Source organism: Crotalus tigris, unplaced genomic scaffold (genome assembly GCF_016545835.1).
Source record: "Crotalus tigris isolate CLP2741 ecotype Arizona unplaced genomic scaffold, ASM1654583v1 scf7180000023720.1715460, whole genome shotgun sequence".
NCBI lineage: Eukaryota > Metazoa > Chordata > Lepidosauria > Squamata > Viperidae > Crotalus > Crotalus tigris.
The window spans coordinates 120173-140759 of NW_024100139.1; the positions used below are offsets into that span (position 1 = coordinate 120173).

Consider the following 20587-nt stretch of genomic DNA (forward strand, 5'->3'; position numbering starts at 1 on the left):
AGCCCTCTGCTCAAGAAAGCACATGTAGAGGCCCATCTGAAGTTTGCCGATGAACACCTGAATGATTCAGAGGAGAACTGGGTGAAAGTGTTGTGGTCAAACCAAAATTGAGCTCTTTGGCATCAACTCACCGTGTTTAGAGGAGGAGGAATGCTGCCCATACTCCAAGAACACCACATGGAGGTGGAAATGTTATGCTTTGGGGGTGTTCTTCTAAGGCAGTGGTTCTCAACCTGTGGGTCGGGATCCCATTTGGGGTCAAATGACCATTTCATGGGGGTCACCAAGCCATGCTGTCCGCCATTTTTTTCCCTTTTCCCTAGCTGTCCTACTCCCTCTTATTGGTGGCCACACCCACTTGGGGGTCACCACAACATGGGGAACTGTATTATGGGGTCACGACATTAGAAAGGTTGAGAATCACTGTTCTAAGGGGACAGGACAACTTCACCGTATCAAAGGGACAATGGACAGGGCCATGTACCATCAAATCTTGGGTGAGAACCTCCTTCCCTCAGCTAGGGCATTGAAAATGAGTCGTGCATGGGTATTCTAGCATGACAATGACCCAAAACACACGGCCAAGACAACAGGCAACAAAGGAGTGGCTCAAGAAGAAGCACATTAAGGTCCTGGGGTGGCCTAGCCAATCTCCAGACCTTAATCTCATAGAAAATCTGGAGGAAGCTGAAGGTTTGAGCTGCCAAACATCAGCCTCAAGACCTTAATGACTTGGAGAGAATCTGCAAAGAGGAGTGGGACAAAATCCCTCCTGAGGTGTGTATAAACCTGGTGGCCAAGCACAAGAAACGTCTGACCTCTGCAATTGCCAACAAGGGTTTTGCCATCAAGTACTAGTCATGTTTTGCGAAGGGGTCAAATACTTATTTCACTCATTTTGAACTTTTGAACTATAACCAAAGTGCAGTATTAGTATGTGGCTGTATTGTTGGCCTGTGTGAGGGATCTTTATACCAAGGTTCCCCAACCCCCCGGTCCATGGACTGGCACCGGGCTGCGGTATGCCAGAAACCAGGCCGTGCAAACAAGCAAAGCCCCATCCGCGGGATGCAGGCAGCACACAAAACCACACACTCTCCGGTCCGCAGAAAAACCTCTGTCCACAGAACTGGTCGCAGGCCACAACATCTAGGTGTTCATTAGGAAAATAGTCTTGTCCTAATGGTGTTTCTGGAGGGCAAATGTTTCCTGGCATACTTCCCATATAGATTTAATTTGTGCAGCTTCATTCTAATGGTAGAGTCATACACCTTAACATCAATAGTGAAGAGGGTCATGTGTCAAAATTCTGAGGTTCTTAGGGATTTCTTTCAGGGTCTTGCATTATGCTTGGGCTGAAGCTAAAGGGACACCCTAGGATGGACAATGAGTCATTTTATTTGGTCACTGACCACCACATGCCTGGCCAAATTGGCTGTTGTTTGAAACCTTCTCCACTTGTGGATAATCATTGGAATGATTGCTGCTCAATTGTTTGGTGATCTCTGAAAACCCCTTTCCAGGTTCATTGGCTTTAACTTTTTGGAAAGCCTCCGAGCATTCTTTCAAGTTAAGCATGATGACGCCACACATTTCAGCAACACAGGGTGTTGTTTTAAAAAGACAGCTTCCGCCAAGATTCCAACAATGTTCTACTCAATTAAAACCCTATTTTTAGGCATTTGAGGCATACTTAAATAAACGGGCATATTTTTTCTACATGCAAAATTTGCATTTGTTTATTTAAATTCACAATGGTCCACAAGATTTAAATAGCGCATGATATGTTATATTGTGTCCTTTTTATCATTATTGTGGAAGTTCAAGTATCTATGTTGAACAAGTCAAAAATTTCAATAGGGGCATTTACTTTCTCACATGACTGTACACAGGCAATGGTGATGAAACCTTTCCCAGTAACAATGGAAATGAAGCAGCTGTCACTAGATTGATGAGACAAACCTCGCAAGGAAACAGCACCCTGTATCTCCCCACCCACATTAGCAATATTAGTGTGAGTTCCTTGTTTGGCAGCCAGTTCATTTTAGTTTGCCTTTTTCATTGTCTTTGGGGGAGGGGGGTTGCAGGTGTCATCAGATTTATGAGGAGTTCTCAGATTTTTCTTTGCTGGAGCCCATGAATTCCAAGCCTTCGATGGGTATGTCCTTCTCCTTAATAGCTTTCTGAAAGGGAAATAAACGAAGGATATTCTTAAGATGTCAAGGAGGTTCAAAAAAAACCTATCGTAAGCACTAAAAGTCCGGGACAACCTCAAGATAAATGACCAAACTGTAGAAAAGGAGCATAATTTGTTTTCAGATTTGCAAGCAGAGCCCTCCTTCGTCCCCCCCCCCCCGTTTCCACGAGGCATTTGGCAACCTTTTAATAACCGCTCCCGATACTGGGTGGGCAGGACAGGATGAGCCACCGACCCCCAACTAAAGTGGAACGAAATAGAATAACATAGAATAAAAATGAAGTATAATAATGATGATAATGAAAGAAATCACTAAAAGCAAAATGATGTGTCAGCATAATTCCCGGAAGAAAGCAGTGTTAGCAAAAAGCTGTGTGAATGACCTAATGCGTATTTAAAAACATTGTACAAAAGTGAGACCTTCTATTCATTGCATGCCTGTGAGAAACTAACTGAAAATTATACAGTGTAAGATTCCATCTATGCCAGTGTTTCTCAACCTTGACCATTTTAAGGCATGTGGACTTCAACTCCCAGAATTCCACAGCCAGCATTGCTGGCTGTGGAATTCTGGGAATTGAAGTCCACATGCCTTAAAATGGTCAAGGTTGAGAAACACTGACTCTATCCCCCTTTGTTCCTTAGAAAGGGAAAACTATAAAAAACTGTAGTTTTGAACCCTCTCCCTTGTTCAGAAATTTGCTGACTGTTAATCGCTTCTGAACCTTTGCGCAAAAATAAAACCTCTCTGTTTCACCCTTGGAATTCGTAAAAGTCCTGTATTTTTTTAAAAGTTCTTTTACTTTTTCCACAAGGCAACCACATTTCAGAAACCTCCACCTGAGGAAACCGGAAGCCGTGACTCAGGGGAGCCCGAAGTGCAGCACCCCCTAAGCGGGCAGCCTCTGCTTGTCCGATTCCCCCCCCTAGCCAAGGCAAAGGGCCCGGCTGCAGGCTGGCGCCCCAACTCGCTTCCAAGGGAGGCGCCCGCTGAAAGACCCTGAAGAACCTCGGCGGAGTTTCTCCCAGCCTCGGTTACTTGCTGGCCGAGGAATTCTGGGAGTTGAAGTCCGCCCGTCTTCCGGCGACCAAGCTCCCTTCTCCTTGGCGGGGAAGCCCCCCGGGAGCAGCCCCGGCCTCTCGTCCCTCACCTGGACGCAGAGCTGGTAGCGCTTGAAGAGCTGCACGCAGGGGTCTCCCTCGGCGCCGGCCTCCCCCTTCAGGAACTTCTCGGCGAACCAGCGGTTGAAGCACTGGTCGTAGTCGCGCTTCAGCTCCGTGCAGGCCTCGCCGACGCTGTTCATGGCGGACTGACGCAGCGCGCCGGACGCGGACTCACGTCACTTCCGCGTCGGCGCCGGAAGCGGAAGCGGCGCGTCCTCATGCTCGCCGGCAGTTGGGCCCGGAGGGGCTGGAGCCCCTTGCGCGCTGCGCTCGGGCGGAGGGGCGCCTCTTCGGCGGGGGACGCCGGGTCCGGCCGGGTGAGTGGGCACAATTAGGCCCGCCGGGCTCTGCCGCTTTGGGGGTGCGGAGGGACCCCCGGGGGGGTCGTTCTCCAGCTCCGCTTTCCGCCGCGGGGCTTCAGCCCGGCTTCTCCGTTGTCCTGGGGGGGGGGGCTCTCCGGGCGGCGCCTGAAAAAATCGCCCCATTGTCCCCCCGATTTCCTCTCTGACCCGTTTCTGAGCGCCTAGCGGTCCAAGGGGCCGCGCGGTACCGTAGCTTGCCGGGATTTCTTTGCGCTATTTGAAGAACAACAAACAAATTGTGTGTCCAGCAGACCAAAATTACTTTGGAGTTGTTGGATCACCTGGAGCGGCTGGCGCTGGTGGACTTCCGCAACTGGGAGGGCGTCCGCCGCCTGGAGAGCGCGGTGGCGTTTGCCGAGCAGCTTCAAGCCGTGAACACCGATGGGGTCGAGCCTATGGAGTCGGTGCTGGAAGGCAGGTGACTATCAGGACACACACACCCACACACACCCGACGGTTTCCGACTTTCAGGATTCCCCAACACCGGGACAGCCAGGCGGATTTTAGTTCTGTTCATCATCACCCCTTCAGAAGCAGCTGACAGTAGTAATAATAATAATAAAGTTGGAAGGGACCTTGGAGGTCATCTAGTCCAACCCCCTGCTCAGGCAGGAAATTATACACCATTTCGGACAAATGGCTGTCCAGTCTCTTCTTAAAAACTTCCAGTGTTGCTTCTGGTGGCAAGTTGTTCCACTGATTAATTGTTCTCACTGTCAGGAAGTTTCTCCTTAGTTCCAGGTTGCTTCTCTCCTGGATTAGTTTCCAGCCGTTGCTTCTTGTCCTGCCTTCAGGCGCTTTGGAGAATAGCTTGACTGCCTCTTCTTTGGGCCAGCCCCAGAGATACTGGAACACTGCTATCATGTCCCCCCTCGTCCTTCTCTTCATTAAGCTAGACATCCCCAATTCCAGCAGCCGTTCCTTATATGCTTTTTGCAGGCAAAAGGCCGGCGAAGCAAAGCTGTTGCTCCTGCTGAATCCTTCCCCATTCTGATGAAAAGCGGGGCCGCCTTGCGCCCAGGGCTCTTGCTAGGCTTGGCAAGCTGCATAATTTCTCCTGGCCTTGAAGGGGAAAACATTGCAGAGAGCTGCCGGCAGGCTGATGGCGAATGATTTTGTGTTCCTCAGGCATCTCTATCTCAGAGGAGATGATATCTCAGAAGGGAATTGCGCAGAGGAACTCCTGAAGAAGGCTGCCAAGACAGTTGAAGGATATTTCATAGCTCCACCAGGTAACATTTTGCAGGGCGCGTGCAGGGAAATCCATGTTGTAGAATTTTAAACACTTTGTTTACAATGTGAATGCAGAAGAGAACTTAGCATCTAATTTCATTATATAGGAGGCAGTAATGGTGGGTATATTGTATCTCTGCTAAGAAATACCATTCTGGTATTTTTGGGAACCGGCCTAGATTATTGAATTCAATATTACATGTTCTTAATTTCAGTTATTTTGCAGAGTACAATTTGGTCAGTAGTGTGTTTGAAGCAACACAAAGAACTGTGTAATGAACATCCTTGAAAGCTGATATTTTCCGTTTAAAATTAGTAAGGTGTTGCCCTTGAAGTTTATTTTTACAATTAAGAGCACAATTGAAGCTTGTTTCTTTGGAAACAAGTCCTTTTTCCTTCATCAAATAATATATTTGGTAGCTGAATGATATATCGCATAATATGACCATCAATTTTTATTTCTAATAGAAAATACCGAAACTATCGAAAGTATTTTATTCCTGCCAATTTTTGTTTGTACTAGGTAACATCCCTCTGCCAAAGGTAGAAGAGAGAAATAGTTTTCTTCACAAGGAAGACTCTTAATAGAAGATTCGACTTGAAATGCCATCACCAACTGCTTTTAGACACATTGTGTATTGTTATCTAGATCAAATTTTTATATCGGGTACCTCATGTGAAGGGGAGGGGGAGGAACAGGAACTGAAATGACTGGTGTTGCTTAGCCAAAACAAAAATACTAATTACAAAGCTGTAATTAGGAAAGAGTATCATTGACACTAAGTTTAACACAAACATGGTGTGTGAACATGTCTAGAACTTCTTTTAAACCCCATACAAGAATTCTGATCACATTAAAATTTTGCACAAGTTTACTGGTACATTTTATGGTGTTTAAATATTTTAATCACTGAATCTCAAGTCGCCAAATTCCCCAAAAGAAACACATAATTGTGAAGAGACCATGATCAAAAGTCATGAAATGAGGACGTTCATAGGCCCAAACCTCTAGAAGTTTGGGGAACCGAATATAGAGGCAACACTGGCCATAACTGCAACAATTCCTCTATAAACTGAATTGCTGTGAGCGAATAGTGATCAGCACTGCTCAGTCAGTCCAGGAGGAACATGAAAAGTATCCAGAACTGTTATAGCTTAAAGCTTAAGTATACAACTATTGAAACAGAGGTCTGAGTCAGCTACAGACCAGCCATCCATAAGCTGGCAGACATTAATAAACGAAACATGTACTATCTTTGAACAAAAATGCTAGCACAAAAGGACCATGTATTATTGAGGGCAGAACATTCTGCAAAAGGGAATTCAAAAATTTGCTTTATGAATTGAAATACAGTTCAGTCATGAAACAAAATATTTTCCAGGAAAACTGAATAGAATGTAGTACGATTGCTTTTACACTTTGCTTTTTTTTAATTACCGCAGAAGAAAAGGTGTACTGTTTATTAAGATATGATATGGCATTTAAATTTGTGAGGAACAATTTTCATGGCCTTTAGAGCAGTCTTCCAGAAGAAAATTAGTTGCTACAGAAATGTAGCCCTTTTTTAGATGAAGGATGATAATTAGGCTAACCTCTCTACGCATGTCTAAGACATACAATTTTTTGTGCACCCAGTAACAGCATTTTATGGTTAGTATGACATTTAAAGGCCCAAAAATGGCCAGCTAATATTTTTTTGGGGGGTGCTTTATGGAGAACAGGTGGAGGCATTTAAACCTTGCACAGAAAAGAGTCCAATCAGGAGAGATGTTTATTTTAAAAGAAGGAAATAGGCGTGTTAAACCACCTTAAGTCTTAAATCTCACCTCCCCTCAATAAAATCCATGTAATGCTATTCTGCAGGATACAAAATAAGTGCAGACGAACCACATTAAAGGTATCTAATCACTAAGCCACAAACAAGCTATGTTTTTTTCTACTTGGCGCATTTTGAACTCCAGCCTCTATTTAGTAAGCAAAGCACGGAGACTTTCTGACAAATATGCCACATTTGATTTTGCAATGGACATATACTGCTTTGTGTTTTTCTACCCAAATGTTGCTACATAATTATTTTATTATTGTACATAAGTTGTATTTCATATACAACACAAGCAGTTTAATCAATTTTATGCCAAAATGGTATTAGTTTTATTCTCCCATTTATTTTCCCACTGTTCATATGACTGCAGCTATTGATATGATGCAATAAGGTATTAATTCAATAGAAGACCTGGGACTAGATCTTTGCAGCCATTCATGTGAGCAAAATCTCAAAATATGATTCTCAAAGCCTAGATGGGCAGCAATTCCCCTAAACTAGCAAGCTGGCTAAAACAAATCTTTCCTTATAAGCTCTTAATATGTTGACAGTTACGGACACGGAATTCAAATAAAACATCTCATTTTACAAGTTAACTAAGCACAAAACCACTGAAATCCATTTTATTTTATGGATCAAATTAACGATGGGACTTCCATAAAACTTCCAAGAGATGCTTAAATTCGACATATTTTGCAATTAGTGAGAAGCATGGAACACTCATTCCTCAGTACATTTCCCAAATTTTTAGCTTCTGCTTTTAAGACATTAAATTGTATTAAACCTGCTCTCTCAACCCTTCCAGGCTTGATAAAAAAAATTCTGGATGCTATTTGTGAAACTACATATTAAAACCACCAGTAAAATTAATTGCACTGGCGTTATACTAGAACAGCTTAAACACATCTCTTTGATGTTTCCAGTATGACACCTGCAGAGAGCAAAAACTTTTTAAAAGCTTCTTTAACGCAATAAGGAAGTAACTTTAAAACCAGGGTCAGCTGTTTTATCTCCACTTTCTACCCTGACTGCGCAAAAAGACAGCCACCCACTTATGAGTTACAGAAACACTGGAATATATTTCAAAACACCACCAACAGTCCTCGCTCTGCTGTTTTAAAGCCCATCCAGCAGACAAACTATTAACATGTATGAGTCCCTTCGCTGAGAAGGAAAGCAAAAACAACTTACATTTTTCAAATAAAACGCATTTTAAGTGGCAATGGTTCATAATACTTCATTACCAAACTTCCCTAGTAAAAACAGTTGTCATAAAAAAAAGATTTTATTGAATAGAAAGAAAAAAAAAACAACCAAAAGGTTTCCTACGAAAGACTATATCCATCCATTTTGGAATGTAAACTCTTTGAGCAGAAATGACACGCTCAGTTCACATTGTCACGAGTCCCTATTGGGTGCGATCAGAATGGCCTAAAGGGCGAAGAATAGCGCGGTGATCCCCTGCTTTGGTACGGAGGAGAATCGCGACTCCTTGAACCAGAACGGGAGCGCGAGTAGCCGTAGCTGATGCTTCTTTCGGGACAAACTCTGATATAGGCTGTTTCACCCTGGAATTCAGAACAGAGAAAACCCAAACGTTGGCACAACATCCTGTGGTCAAGTGTTATGAATAAATGAATGCCAAAAATGAAGACGAGAACCCAATGCACAAAGGGGCTCAGAAGTGGAGAGTTTTGTATACAGGCAGGTTAAATCCTATTGCTGCCGTAGGCCAATTCAGATGTGGCCCATCAGGTCTGCAGAGAAAGAGCTTGTTACGGAACAGCTAGGCTGTGGAGGCCATCCCAGACATGTTTTGTCCCCCTGTGACTAAGAAGGGTGATGATGTCGGGTTCCAAAAGTTAAGCTATCAGAAGGAGAGGATGTAGGCTAGTGAAGTCCTTCAGCACCATTAGGAGAGGTCTTGGTGAACTCTCACCAGTCCATCTTAACTTAATTCTGTTTCTGCAGTTCAGATTCTTGAAGAAAATTCCATAACAAGCAGCCTCCATCTGTGATTGACTGGGTGGTGGAAGATCAAGCCAGCCACTAGGAGAAGGTGGTTGCAAGTGTAGTGGCAATGCCCCAAGAATAATAACCTGGTTTATAGTAGAGATCAAACCACCTTAAGTAGGAAGATCCAAGCACGGGTGGGGAAGATTACTATTAAGTTAGCCACAGAGCTACACAGCTGCTCCTTTGGGAAATATCATTTCAGCTTGCCAATAGAAGGCAAGCTTATTGAAACAATCAGCTGATAGCCATCTTTGTTCACCCACTGGCTGTCAATGGGAGAGTGACAAATGAAATCAACTTGCTCAGAGGTTAAAAGCAAGTAATCCAAATGCTCATTTTCCAGGAATAAAGCACAAAGCCTAATTTCTGCCTCACTGTTTTTAACCATACCATCATGGGGTAGGTTTCAGACAGCCTTGGCAACCCTTAATCCTACAAAGCCACCATCTCCAAGACTACCGCTAGACTGTGCTCAGAAGCCTCTTGAGAGAGCATCACAAAAGGACAGGTAAACGTTATGTTCCTCCATGACTGGCACACGCACATGCTCTTCACCCAGGCAGGAACCCACCTCATGAGATCGGAATTTGGTGTCATCCAGTTTACGCAGTGCGTATTCCATATCTTCTTTGCGAAGAAACTCAACCACCCCCATTCCATCTTTCTGAACATCTGCATAACATACATCACCAGCTTCACGCATATGATCCTTCAGGTCCTGCCAGCTCCCTGATGGAGGAAGACCTGAGCAGTGAGAACACAAAACACAAGAGACTGTGTAAAGAGATGTCACTAGTTGCTGAGGCTACGCCAGGCATGGTGGTGCTCCACCATTTCCACAGAGTTCCTGTTCATTCCAGAGAGTCAGTGCTACAATTAGGGTCCACAGAACAGCAATAAGTTCCACTCCAAAGGGTGAGCCCTCCGTGTCAGCCAGGCCGTCTCCTAGATGGGTCTAGGATTCAAATTACTGGGTAGTCACAGGGATCCTCCTATTTGTCCAGTGTAAACTTAATGTTACCCCTAACTCTGACTGGATAGATTGTACTCCGTGTACTCCAAATTAGATTCCCATCCAAGAATGAGGGTTCCCACTCTAAGAGTGTTTGGGTCCTTAGATTCCAATAGCTTATCCTTGGGCAGCGAAGCCAGGATACCTGTGTTAACTATCCACAAGTTTGCTATAAAGAAAGATAAAGGGAAGTGGGTTCCCTGTTCCACAGCATATTCGGAAGAAACTAGCATGCTGCTTGCGTCCTGGCAGTTTTCAAGAATGCTCCACACCACTCTCTAGTAAGGAAAGTTTCTCCCCTTCATGCCAACAGCCAGTCCAGACATACTCCCTGCCCTCCCAGGCTTCTGTATGGGAGATGCACACCTTTTCGTCTCCAGGTCCTGCCGCAAAATGGAAGAGATTGCCATTCAGCCATTTCCTCACCGAGAATACTCCTATTCCTAGCCACGATGCCACAGTAACAGGCAGACTTCTTGGCATTTTATTTTAGTTTTTAGGAATATTTTTATGGGTTAAGTGGGCCCTTCCATACGTCTGGCCACAGCGGGCTGAACTTTCTTCAGAGACTGGATCACCATGGCAAAACCTCCAAAATACTTCCATTCCTTTCCAGTGTGATTTAGGACTTTTTCATTTGTCTCCCAACTCACTAGACACAGACACCTATTCCAGGGATATCAAGGTGGTTTGGAGGAATCCATAAGGCTCTGAATAGAGGGGATCTAATTTCGGGTCAATTGTCTTTCATAAAGGACACAAATATTGTGCAGCTGTATTCACAGGTTTTAATAAGACATAGTTTTGATTGCACAGCACCATCTAAGGCCTGTTCCTTCTGGCATGAACACTATAAAACTGATCTCTAGTTTTTCTTCCTTCCCTTCGCCCGCCCATATGGTGACCCCTTTTTGCATTTCAGTGTTCACTCCTGCCTCCATCTGGAGACGCTTTTGCTCACCATTCACCATGACGACTCCATAAGCAAGACTTCCTCCATGGATAGAATCAGAAAAGTATAGTGTCCTTTTGCAGTTCTAAAAAGCTCCTCCATAGGGACAGGTTCCATATTAAGAAAGAAACCATGTAATATGGTAACAGTAAGATAATCTTCTCTCCAATTACAACTGGAGATTGCATCGGAGGGATTCCAGTCAATATGAAGTTTAGAAGGGAACATACCTGAAACAAGGACTCGAAATTCAGATCGTCGTGAGGGAGGGCCATTCCTCCCACGAGGCCCCCCACCAAAGCCTCCACCCCGACCTCTGGAAGGTTTGGGAAACTCAACACGCAGACGACACTCGCCGTAATCATAACCATTCCTTCCATAAACGGCATCTTCTGCATCTCTGTGAACAAACAATATGTAGCCATGTTTACCACTATCCAAACATTCTGAGGAAACCGTGAAGGGTTTTGAAAATGTTGCAGCTTAAGATTTAAAAATGCAAAATACTGAAATACAAGCTTAAAAGAACTAGAAGCTGGTAGTTTTTAAGCTGGTAGACATCAGCAAATGCTCAAATTCATCGGATTAAATCTAAAATGGTTTTAAGATTAAAGTTTGCAGTTTTAGAAATATCACAAAAATATGAACTTCAGAGTTATCAGGATTTTAGAAATAATCCAAACATGTGAAGTTGATTATTGACGGAACTGCTTCTCTTTTTCAACAAAAATCATAGCATAACAGAGGGATTGTAAATATTATTCATTCTCAATGCAGATTATTCTTCAGAAGAGAATTGAGAAATTTGGGGCATTAGAAGAAGCACCAGTACATAATCACAGATGCTGCTATTAGTTTTATGAATATCAGCAGTTGCTATTGTCTCTTGTGTATTCAAGAAGATAATACTTCAGCCAAATGTAATATTTAAGGTATAACTGCTTCAGGAATTACAATAGCTTCTCTATAAATCTAATGTGCTGTGTGTGAGTGGGTGGCTATGTAAATATGTTTAATAAATAAAATGACATTTTCAAAAGAAATACATGGAAACAATTCATAATCAAATTTATGAAGAAGACAATCAACTCAATTAACAGTGCCTCCACAGAGAAAAATATTCAAATATACCTCTGGATGGGGTAGAAAAAATGACATTCACTAGAGATAACCACATCATCATTTAAGTTAAAAATGGGAGATTATACATTCCATAAATTGGAATGAATTGACCTAAATACAGTTATAAATTAAAAAGAATCAAATACTTATAATTAAATGTATGCTTAACGAAGTTCAAAATTACAACGGAGATGGAAAAAAAGAGCCAGTGCACATTTCAATCTGCTTTAATAGATCCAAATACTCAAGGCCCGAATTTAATAATTCTGCTTTAGTTTATGCGATCTATCTGGAATAGAAGTCTCTCCTTTTCATAGGGTTGGGTTGGTCAGCAGCACAATTAACAATTTCATTCTCTCTAAATCGTAAACTTTGCTGAAGAATTAGAAGAGACTTCTTGATACTAAGAACATAGACTTTTGAGCCCAAGATGGATGGCCATCCATTTAGGTTTATTCTGGGTGCCCAGTCAAGGAGGCAGCTGGAGTAAAAGGACTGCTAGGTCCCTTGAACTCTCGTTCTATAAATCATTCTAAACTTTTTTATTGAGAGGCCAATACTACAAATTTTTCAAGGCTACTTTTAACAGATGTATGATTTTTATTCCAATTTCAGGGTTACAATGATGTTTGGTCATTCTTTGTTCTTAGTTTTGCCAGGTTATAAATAGAGTGGCTTTTTATCTGGCTCCATCCATTCCTTCTATTTCTTCACTCAGAGAATCCAAGATCTTCATATGCAGAGAAACTTTTGTTTTTTGCAGTTCTGAACTGCCCATCTCCCTCAGGAAGAGCGGCGTATAACAAAATGTTAAAACATAAAAACAGCCTATAAAACTTAAAAATTTAGAATTTAAAAAGTGGCAAGGATGATTAAAATGTTAGAAATGAGTTAAAAAGTCAAGGGGGGGGGACACTAACCAGCCCCTCAGTTGTGTGCTTCTCTGCACTCCCCACTTAAGGCTGTAGACCAGCGGTTCTCAACCTGTGGATCCGGACCCCATTTGGGGTCAAACGACCATTTCACGGGGGTCACCAAACAACACAGTCCGCCATTTTTCCCCCCTTTTCCTTAGCTGTGCTACTCCCTTTTATTCTATTGGCTTAGAATAGACTCTCTTGAATAGAGTCTAATTCTATTGGCTTTCAAAGGCCAATAGGAATTGTCCAGGCTGTCTCTGCCCTGCTGAGCCCGCCAAAAGTCCCATTCTGCAAACGGTGCTGCACCAGTTGAGTAGTCCTCGACTTACGACCGGTTGAGTAGTCCTCGACTTACGACCGGTTGGGGGGGGGGTCGCGGCATTAAAAAGGTTGAGAACCACTGCTGTAGAGCCCCATTTCAACACCTTTTTAGAAGTCCAGAATAGGGGCCTATCTCCCCCTGGGGGGGTGTGTGTGTGCTATGGTGTTGAGTAACAAATGGTATTTAAACTATTCAAATATAGAATTTGATTCTAATATGGAATGGAATAAACTTCTACATTTGAAGTATAATGGCATTAGCTACTAAAAAAATATTCACATAATTAGCTTGAGTCAGAAAGGTGCATCTTTCAAAGCAAATTTAATATGCACTGGTCACGTTTCTGCTACGCCTACATAGCAAAACTTGTCAGTACAGGCAATCCCCAACTTACAACCATTCATTTAGTGACCGTTCAAAGTTACAATGTCAGTGAAAAAAGTGACTTACGAACGTCCTCACACTTACGACCATTACAGCATCCCTTCGGTCACATGATCAAAATTTGGATACTTGGCAATTGTCATGTATCTGGGGCCACGTGATCACTTTTTGCGATCCTCTGACAAGCAAAGTCAACAGGGAAGCCAAATTTGCTTAATCATGTTACTAACTTAACAAGCACAGCGATTCACTTTGCAATTATGCCAAGGAAGGCCATAAAATGGGACAAAATTCACTTAACTGTCTTGCTTAGCAACAGAAATTTTGGGCTCAATTGTGGTCGTAAGTTTGTTTTCCACAGATTTAAAAGGGAAAAGTTTTTTTAATTAAAAATTGGCCACAGTTAAGTATTTCCATTACTTTTTCATTGGGTGGAATCCAAATCATATTATCCTATTTTGCTATCAAGTACTCTGTAAGTGATTAGAATGTACCAGATTTACAGACACTCCAAACAAGAATCAAAACTAAATCCTGACCTCTATCTGTACAGCAATAGCAACAAATGGGCCATAATAGATTTATTTTTCTGACTGACCATGACCAAGGTAGAAAATGACATATTTACTCTGTATTTTAACTTGCAGCCTAAAAAGGAAACACCATTTTAACACTCCTATCACTGCAAGTTAAAAGCTATGGAATGTATTTCAGAATATGAGGAATAGAAAGAAGCAACTTCTGTAAGGTAACTGTTGTTATAAGTTCTTTTATCCCACCTGTTTACATATAAGTGAAGGCAGCAAACATACCTAACACTCCTGCTTCTCATTTTTAAGTTTCTTGAATGGAAAATCATAGTGGTGCAAGAGTGGCAGCTCTTTCATTTCAAAACTACAAGATGCCAAGAGATAATGCTGCAGTATACAAATTATACTGCTAGGTACTTTTTTTTGTACAGCTAGTTTCTATGTAGAATATAGCTTTTAACAACAAGCTGAGGCATGCTGTACAAAGAAAATTATCCTTTTCAGAGAAGTAGAAGACAGCCACATAGGAAGTTTCCATTTTGAGTGAGTTGTTTAAGCAATCTCAGAAGGAAAAAAAGTGAGGGGGTGTTTAAGGTTTGGGGAAAGCAAGCAGGATGGAGGTTTAAGACATGCAAGAATGGAAACTTCAGTGTCTCTGAGGAAGGCATGTCGAGGCAAGATGGATATGGGCAAAAACATCTGCTCTTATAATGAATAGACTGTAGGGACCGAATGCTTTCCTTGCCTGGATCAAACTGTGAAGATAGTGGAAAAAGAATAGCACAGCCATTATAAATGTACACAAGACTGTGTCAAAATTCCCAAGGTTATTATTTCAGATGAGCAGTACATTTCAACAGAATTAACTTAAAAAAAACAACAATCACTATGCTTGTATTATACACATGGGCCAAAGAAGTCCCTTTGTTAAAGGGCACAGAAGACTTCATGCTTCTGGCACAAGACTTACTAGACTGAACCCATGAGCTGCTTATTTGTGCAAGATGCTCCTGTAAAACAAAAAAACACCACTACATCACCATTATCAGCATTATTATCGATATTACTGTAGAAGAGTCAAAGCACCTAGCTGGTCCAGAGAAAGGTAAGCAGAATCAATGGAAGCAAATCTGTTCAGTACTTGGAAGACAGACCATCCCAAAACTCCCCCAAAAGGTTAAAAGGTTAATCAAGCTTAGCCTGGAAGATTGTCTACCACCACTACTTTTCAAGATTGTTCCAAGAACTGCAAAATAATCTGAGGTTAAATACATTGTATATTCCACTGCATCACACAGTACAAATGCCCATTAGCATCTTATTTTATCTCTATTGATTGTTGAAGGTTGACTGAACATACAGTTTTATTTTTTTTTCATAACCACCCTGCCAAACTGATATTGAATGACAGGTAACATATTTAACACATTTACTGTATGTAAAAACCACCCTACCCAATTAAAAACACAGATACTGAGAGAATACATCAAAAAGGGACTGCCTGCCATAATAGCCTTTTGCAGCATTGCAATACAGACCAAACAAGTTGCAAAGATCCCAAAACTATTTTGGGAGCCAGGCCGTATTTCCTCGCAAGGAATTAGTGCTTCCCTACTTGTAGAATTCCTGTCAATCACCTGAAGGATCCTGGGATGGGAAAAGTGATATACATGTGTGTGTATATGTGCATTTATGGAACCGGCTCTGAAAAATGCAGTAAAGCCAGCATTTAAGTTCTGTTTCCAGATCCTTTTCCAAATACAGACCGACAGTGTGAGTGAGATATATATATATATATATATATATATATATATATATATATATATATATATATATATATATATATACACACACACACACACACACACACACACACACACACACATATAAATACACATATATATCTTACCTGTTGTGTGTGTGTGTGTGAGAGAGTGAGAGAGAGAGTGTGTTGCTACACTAGAATACCCATCACTTTCTATTGGTTGTCTGGGAGAATGGATGTTGCAATGTAACACACTGGCAACAAAGCATTCTTGAAAACACTCTGGAGAGGAATCCTATTTATGACCCACCCTCAGGAACAAATCTTCAGCTATTTGGGAAAGAAGATAAGTTCCTAAAATGTCAGGTACGAGCAACCAGACCCACACACAAAGTGTTCAGAATAGCTATTTTGTTGCTCAGTGCCTACTTCATCGCAATTGTTGCTCAGTGCCTACTTCATCGCAATGTTTTGCAGGCAGACCTCACATACTGTGAACACTATAAATTCAAAATTGTGTGGCTGACAAAAGAGTTAGTGGGAGACTAGAATAGCTATTTCAGGCTCATTTGCCCTCATCTGTGACTAGCTGATGAGGGCAAATGAGCTTGGAATAGCTATACTAGTCTCCCACTAACTCTTTGTCAGCCACAAAATTTTGAATATCCATATACACACACACACATATAGACGCGCGCGCATACACACACACACACACTCACTCTCTGTGTCGGTCTGTATTTGGAAAAGGACCGATGGCCTCGCTGCCTTTGGGGACAGAGCTGAAATGCCGACTTCACTGCATTTTTCAGAGCCGGTTCCATGCACGCTGCCCGACCGAGAGCAGCCCTAGACGCGGGCTAAATCTGCCTCTCCTCCGCTGAGCCTTCTCGGCGGCTCCTTTGTACGTGATCCCGGCGGATTCCCGCCTGCCCGCCCTCAGTTCCCAGGCTGGCGGCCGACTCTCGTGCGAGGCTTCACCCGGGGCCCAGAGGAGGCGGCTGCAGACCCCGCTCGGCCTCCCCCCCCCCTACCACCCCATTCGCCCGGCCGGCTGAGGAGGATGGGCGGCGCAGCCCGGGCCCAACGGGGGCCGCCCCTCCCTCCCTCCCTCCCTCAGCCCTGCGGCGGGCAGCTCGGGCGGGCGCCGGGCGGGAAAGGCCGCCCCCCTCACGCACCGCGGGTCCTCGAAGCGCACGAAGGCGAAGGGCACCAGGCCGCGCTTGCTCTTCAGCTCGATGTCGCGGATGCGGCCGTACTTGTAGAAGAGCTCCTCCAGGTCCTTCTCGCGCACGTCGGGCGGCAGGTTGCCCACGTAGATGCGCCCGTCCGCCCCGGCGCTGCCTCCCCCGCGCCCGCCGCCGGACATCCCGGGCCCGCCCCCGTAGTCCATCATGTCCCGGCCCCAGCCCCCGGACATCTCGCTCGCTCGCTCGCTCGCCCGCCCGCTCGCTTCCCGCGCGGCCTTCCCTCGCAGCCGCCTGACGGAGGGCAGAAAAGAGGAACGCGGCGCCCGCCTTAAAGGGGAGGAGGCAGCGGCCGCGCGCCGGAAGCAGGCCCGGCCTGGCAGGCAGGGTCGGAGGGCGCATGCTCGGAGGAGCGCGCGCCCATCCCGCCCGAAAACGCGGGGGGGAAATGGGCGCCGGGCCCGCTCGGCCGCGGGGCGGGACTTCCGGGCCCGGCTGCTCTGCTGCCGGGATTGCGCGATGGGCCCGGCTGGGCCGTCCGGCCAAGCCACAGCCTGGAATTGCACCCAATTGCAGGGTGGTGGGAGACCGCGGCTCGGCGTCGATTTAGGGCAGGGGTGCTCAACCTTAGCAACTTTAAGACTTGTGGACTTCAATTCCCAGCAAAGCTGGCTGAGGAATTCTGGGAGTTGAGGTCCACAAGTCTTAAAGTTGCCAAGGTTGGAGACCCCTGATCTAGGGCGTTCCGGTGATGCCCTTGGACCCGCTCCACCAGCCCTGCGTTTAGTTCTGCCTCTTCCCGGCTCTGCTTCTCTTGGGGACGCAGCCTGGGATCCCTGGGAAGGCAGCTCACTTGTTCGTGGGCTTTGTCCTCTCTGCATTTTATCCATTAACACAGTGTTTCTCAACCTTGACAATTTTAAGGCATGTGGACTTCAACTCCCAGAATTCCTCAGCCAGCATGTCTGGCTGTGGAATTCTGGGAGTTGAAGTCCACATGCCTTAAAATTGTCACGGTTGAGAAACACTGAGTATTACAGTCTTAGCTTAATGGCAATAATTGCAGCCCAAAGGTAACCACTAACTTGTGGCCAAATGTGTGGTTTAAAGGGATTGGTTCGTGCAACACACCAAACTAAAGTGTGCTTCACACAATGCAGAGTCGCAAAAGTAGCCTATTTGGCAGTTCTTGAATCACGTACTGGCTGTATGGATTTCATCCTATGCAGTCTGTAAATGAAGCGTAGGTGATTAATGTTTAACAACCAGAGGTGTGCTAATTAGTGGTTGTGTTTGTATGACCGTAAATAAAAGACATACAGCTTTCATTAGCAGCTTGATGGCTTGACTGTATAACATTCTGACAGCTGTGCCCTTTGAAGAGATGTGTGGATGGGTAAAGCATATCTTGGACCTTTTAAAATTAAACCATTCTGACTCATAATCACATACAAGCACACCCAACTTTGGCCTGGAGCTATATATTTTATACCATTTGTTAGCTACAAATTATAGCTAACCAATCAGAACTGCGATTTTGATACTGCATTCTGAATCAAAATCTCGAAACCACATTATGACTGATGGGATCACACAACTCATTATGTAGTTTGTTTGGATTTGGTATAGCCAGAAAGATAGTTAACCACAGTTAATTGTTCATAGCTTTGTAAATAAAATATTAATTTGGAAACATCTGCTTTATTTAATCAGTTTATATACTGGTAGCTGCCCATCTCAGTGAGTAACTCTGGTTGGCAAACATATTAAATAAACTCTAGACCTAGATTTAGATAAACCTAAATTTAGACATCTAGGAGTCCTAATGGACAATCACTTATGTATGAGCCAGAAGTGTGCTGCAACTTCCAAAAAAGCCAATGCAGTCTTAGGCTACATCAACAGAAGGATGGTATCAAGATCACATGAACTGTTAGTACCGCTTTATACTGCACTGGTAATACCACACTTGAAATACTGAATCCAGTTTTGGCCACTACAATACAAAAAAAGATGCTGAGACTCTAGAAAAAAAGTGCAGAGAACAGCAGCAAAGATCGCACCACAGCATTCTGGAATTCAAGCTAAGGCGTTCATAAAAAGGCCACGTAGAATGTGTTGCAGTAGTTCAGTGACTAGAATATGAGTGACATTCTGAAGAGCCTCCAGATCTAGGAAAGGGCACAACTTGCAACCAGATGGAGTTGTGCAAAAGGCCTTCCAGACCACAACCAACATTTGCTATTGAAGCCACAGCTGTGACTATAGGACAGTGATGGTGAACCTTTTAGAGACCAAGTGCCCCAAAATTGGCCCTATCCCCTGCCCTGCCCCCACCCTGTCCCGTACCCACCTGCCTTCAGGGCCACTCACCGCCTCCAGGGCCCACCGCAGATCACCCAGGCAGCCCAGCAGCGCCATGGCAGCACGCCCTCTGCCCGCACCCTGCAGCATCAACTGTGCAGGATGGGGCGTGAGGGCAGAGTCTTGTCTATACTGCCTGGCTGCCATGTCTTTGGCTGTGCTGCTCCGTGTGGGCCATGCTCAGGGGCGACTCTCCTCCAGGGGGGCTGCTGGTGAGGAGGGGGTCATGGGGGGGAGGTGAGGGTGGGGCAACAGCACGCGTGCCCACAGAGAAGGCTCCGAGTGCCGCCTCTGGCACATGTGCCATAGGTTCGCCACCACTGCTATAGGAAGACTCCCAGCTTGCGTGCCAATGTTGAAGGGGAACCTTGCTATCATCCAAGTTCAGTGAGAGAATTCATAGTTTCTTTGCATTGCTAATTTCTTGGCTCAAAAACTGCCACTGTTAGTCCTCAACGTACAACCATAAATGAGTCTGGAATTTTGGTCATAGGTTATTGCAATAACTTTATGTCAGGGGTCTTCAAACTTGGCAACTTTAAGACTTGTGGAAGACCTCAGGAATTCTGGGAGTTGAAGTCCACAAGTCTTAAAGTTGCCAAGTTTGAAGACCCCTGATTTATGTGGTCCTGATACTCTCCCTCTGTTATTGCAGTCTAGGACCACATTGGCTTTTTTGGCAGCTGCATCACGGGGCTGGCTGGTTTAGTTTATGAATGGATAATTTTGCATTTAAAGAAAAACGGATCTGGCTATTTTTCTGAAGTTCAAAAGAAAGCATGAATTTCATGCTAAAATGCCGATATCACTTTAATTTTCAGTAGGATAAAGCCTAACATTCCACTGAAACCCACAGATCTCTAACTTGCTGAGGTTGAGAAGCACTGACCTGGTAATAATAATAATTATTATTAATAATTACACGGGAGATAATTTGGGTAAGGAATGTTAAGTTTACCCAAGCTCAAAATTTACGAGAAAATTTTTATAAAATGTTTTACAGATGGCACCTTGATCCACAAAAGATGTCTCGTATGTATTCTAATTTACAGCCCAAATGTTGGAGGTGCGGTTGTATGGATGCAACCTACTATCATATTTGGTGGTCTTGTAGAAATATAAAGGCTTTTTGGATTAAGATTTGGTGGAATATTCAAAAAATTTTTAATAGAAGGATAAAATTTACACCACAACTATTTTTGTTAGGTATTATTGAAGATAGTGATAGTAAAGA

General features: G+C 43.9%; 3 protein-coding genes across 3 annotated transcripts; 1 reads left to right on the forward strand and 2 right to left on the reverse strand.

The window, feature by feature from the left end:
- Positions 1–1717: 1717 nt before the first annotated feature.
- TRIAP1 (TP53 regulated inhibitor of apoptosis 1) lies at positions 1718–3543 on the reverse strand. The gene is made up of 2 exons (XM_039321094.1): positions 3349–3543; positions 1718–2183 (listed from the first exon to the last, which is right to left on the reverse strand). The coding sequence occupies exons 1-2, from the start codon at positions 3499–3501 to the stop codon at positions 2100–2102; spliced, it is 237 nt and encodes a 78-aa protein (XP_039177028.1). The 5' UTR covers positions 3502–3543; the 3' UTR covers positions 1718–2099.
- On the forward strand, positions 3447–5837 carry GATC (glutamyl-tRNA amidotransferase subunit C). The gene is made up of 4 exons (XM_039321093.1): positions 3447–3678; positions 3975–4141; positions 4852–4955; positions 5480–5837. The coding sequence occupies exons 1-4, from the start codon at positions 3580–3582 to the stop codon at positions 5539–5541; spliced, it is 432 nt and encodes a 143-aa protein (XP_039177027.1). The 5' UTR covers positions 3447–3579; the 3' UTR covers positions 5542–5837.
- A 1539-nt stretch (positions 5838–7376) lies between these two features.
- SRSF9 (serine and arginine rich splicing factor 9) lies at positions 7377–17361 on the reverse strand. Its single transcript, XM_039321092.1, has 4 exons — positions 16981–17361; positions 10990–11159; positions 9367–9539; positions 7377–8347 (listed from the first exon to the last, which is right to left on the reverse strand). Exons 1-4 carry the CDS (start codon positions 17220–17222, stop codon positions 8201–8203), a joined length of 732 nt encoding a protein of 243 aa, XP_039177026.1. The 5' UTR covers positions 17223–17361; the 3' UTR covers positions 7377–8200.
- Between the last annotated feature and the right edge of the window lie 3226 nt (positions 17362–20587).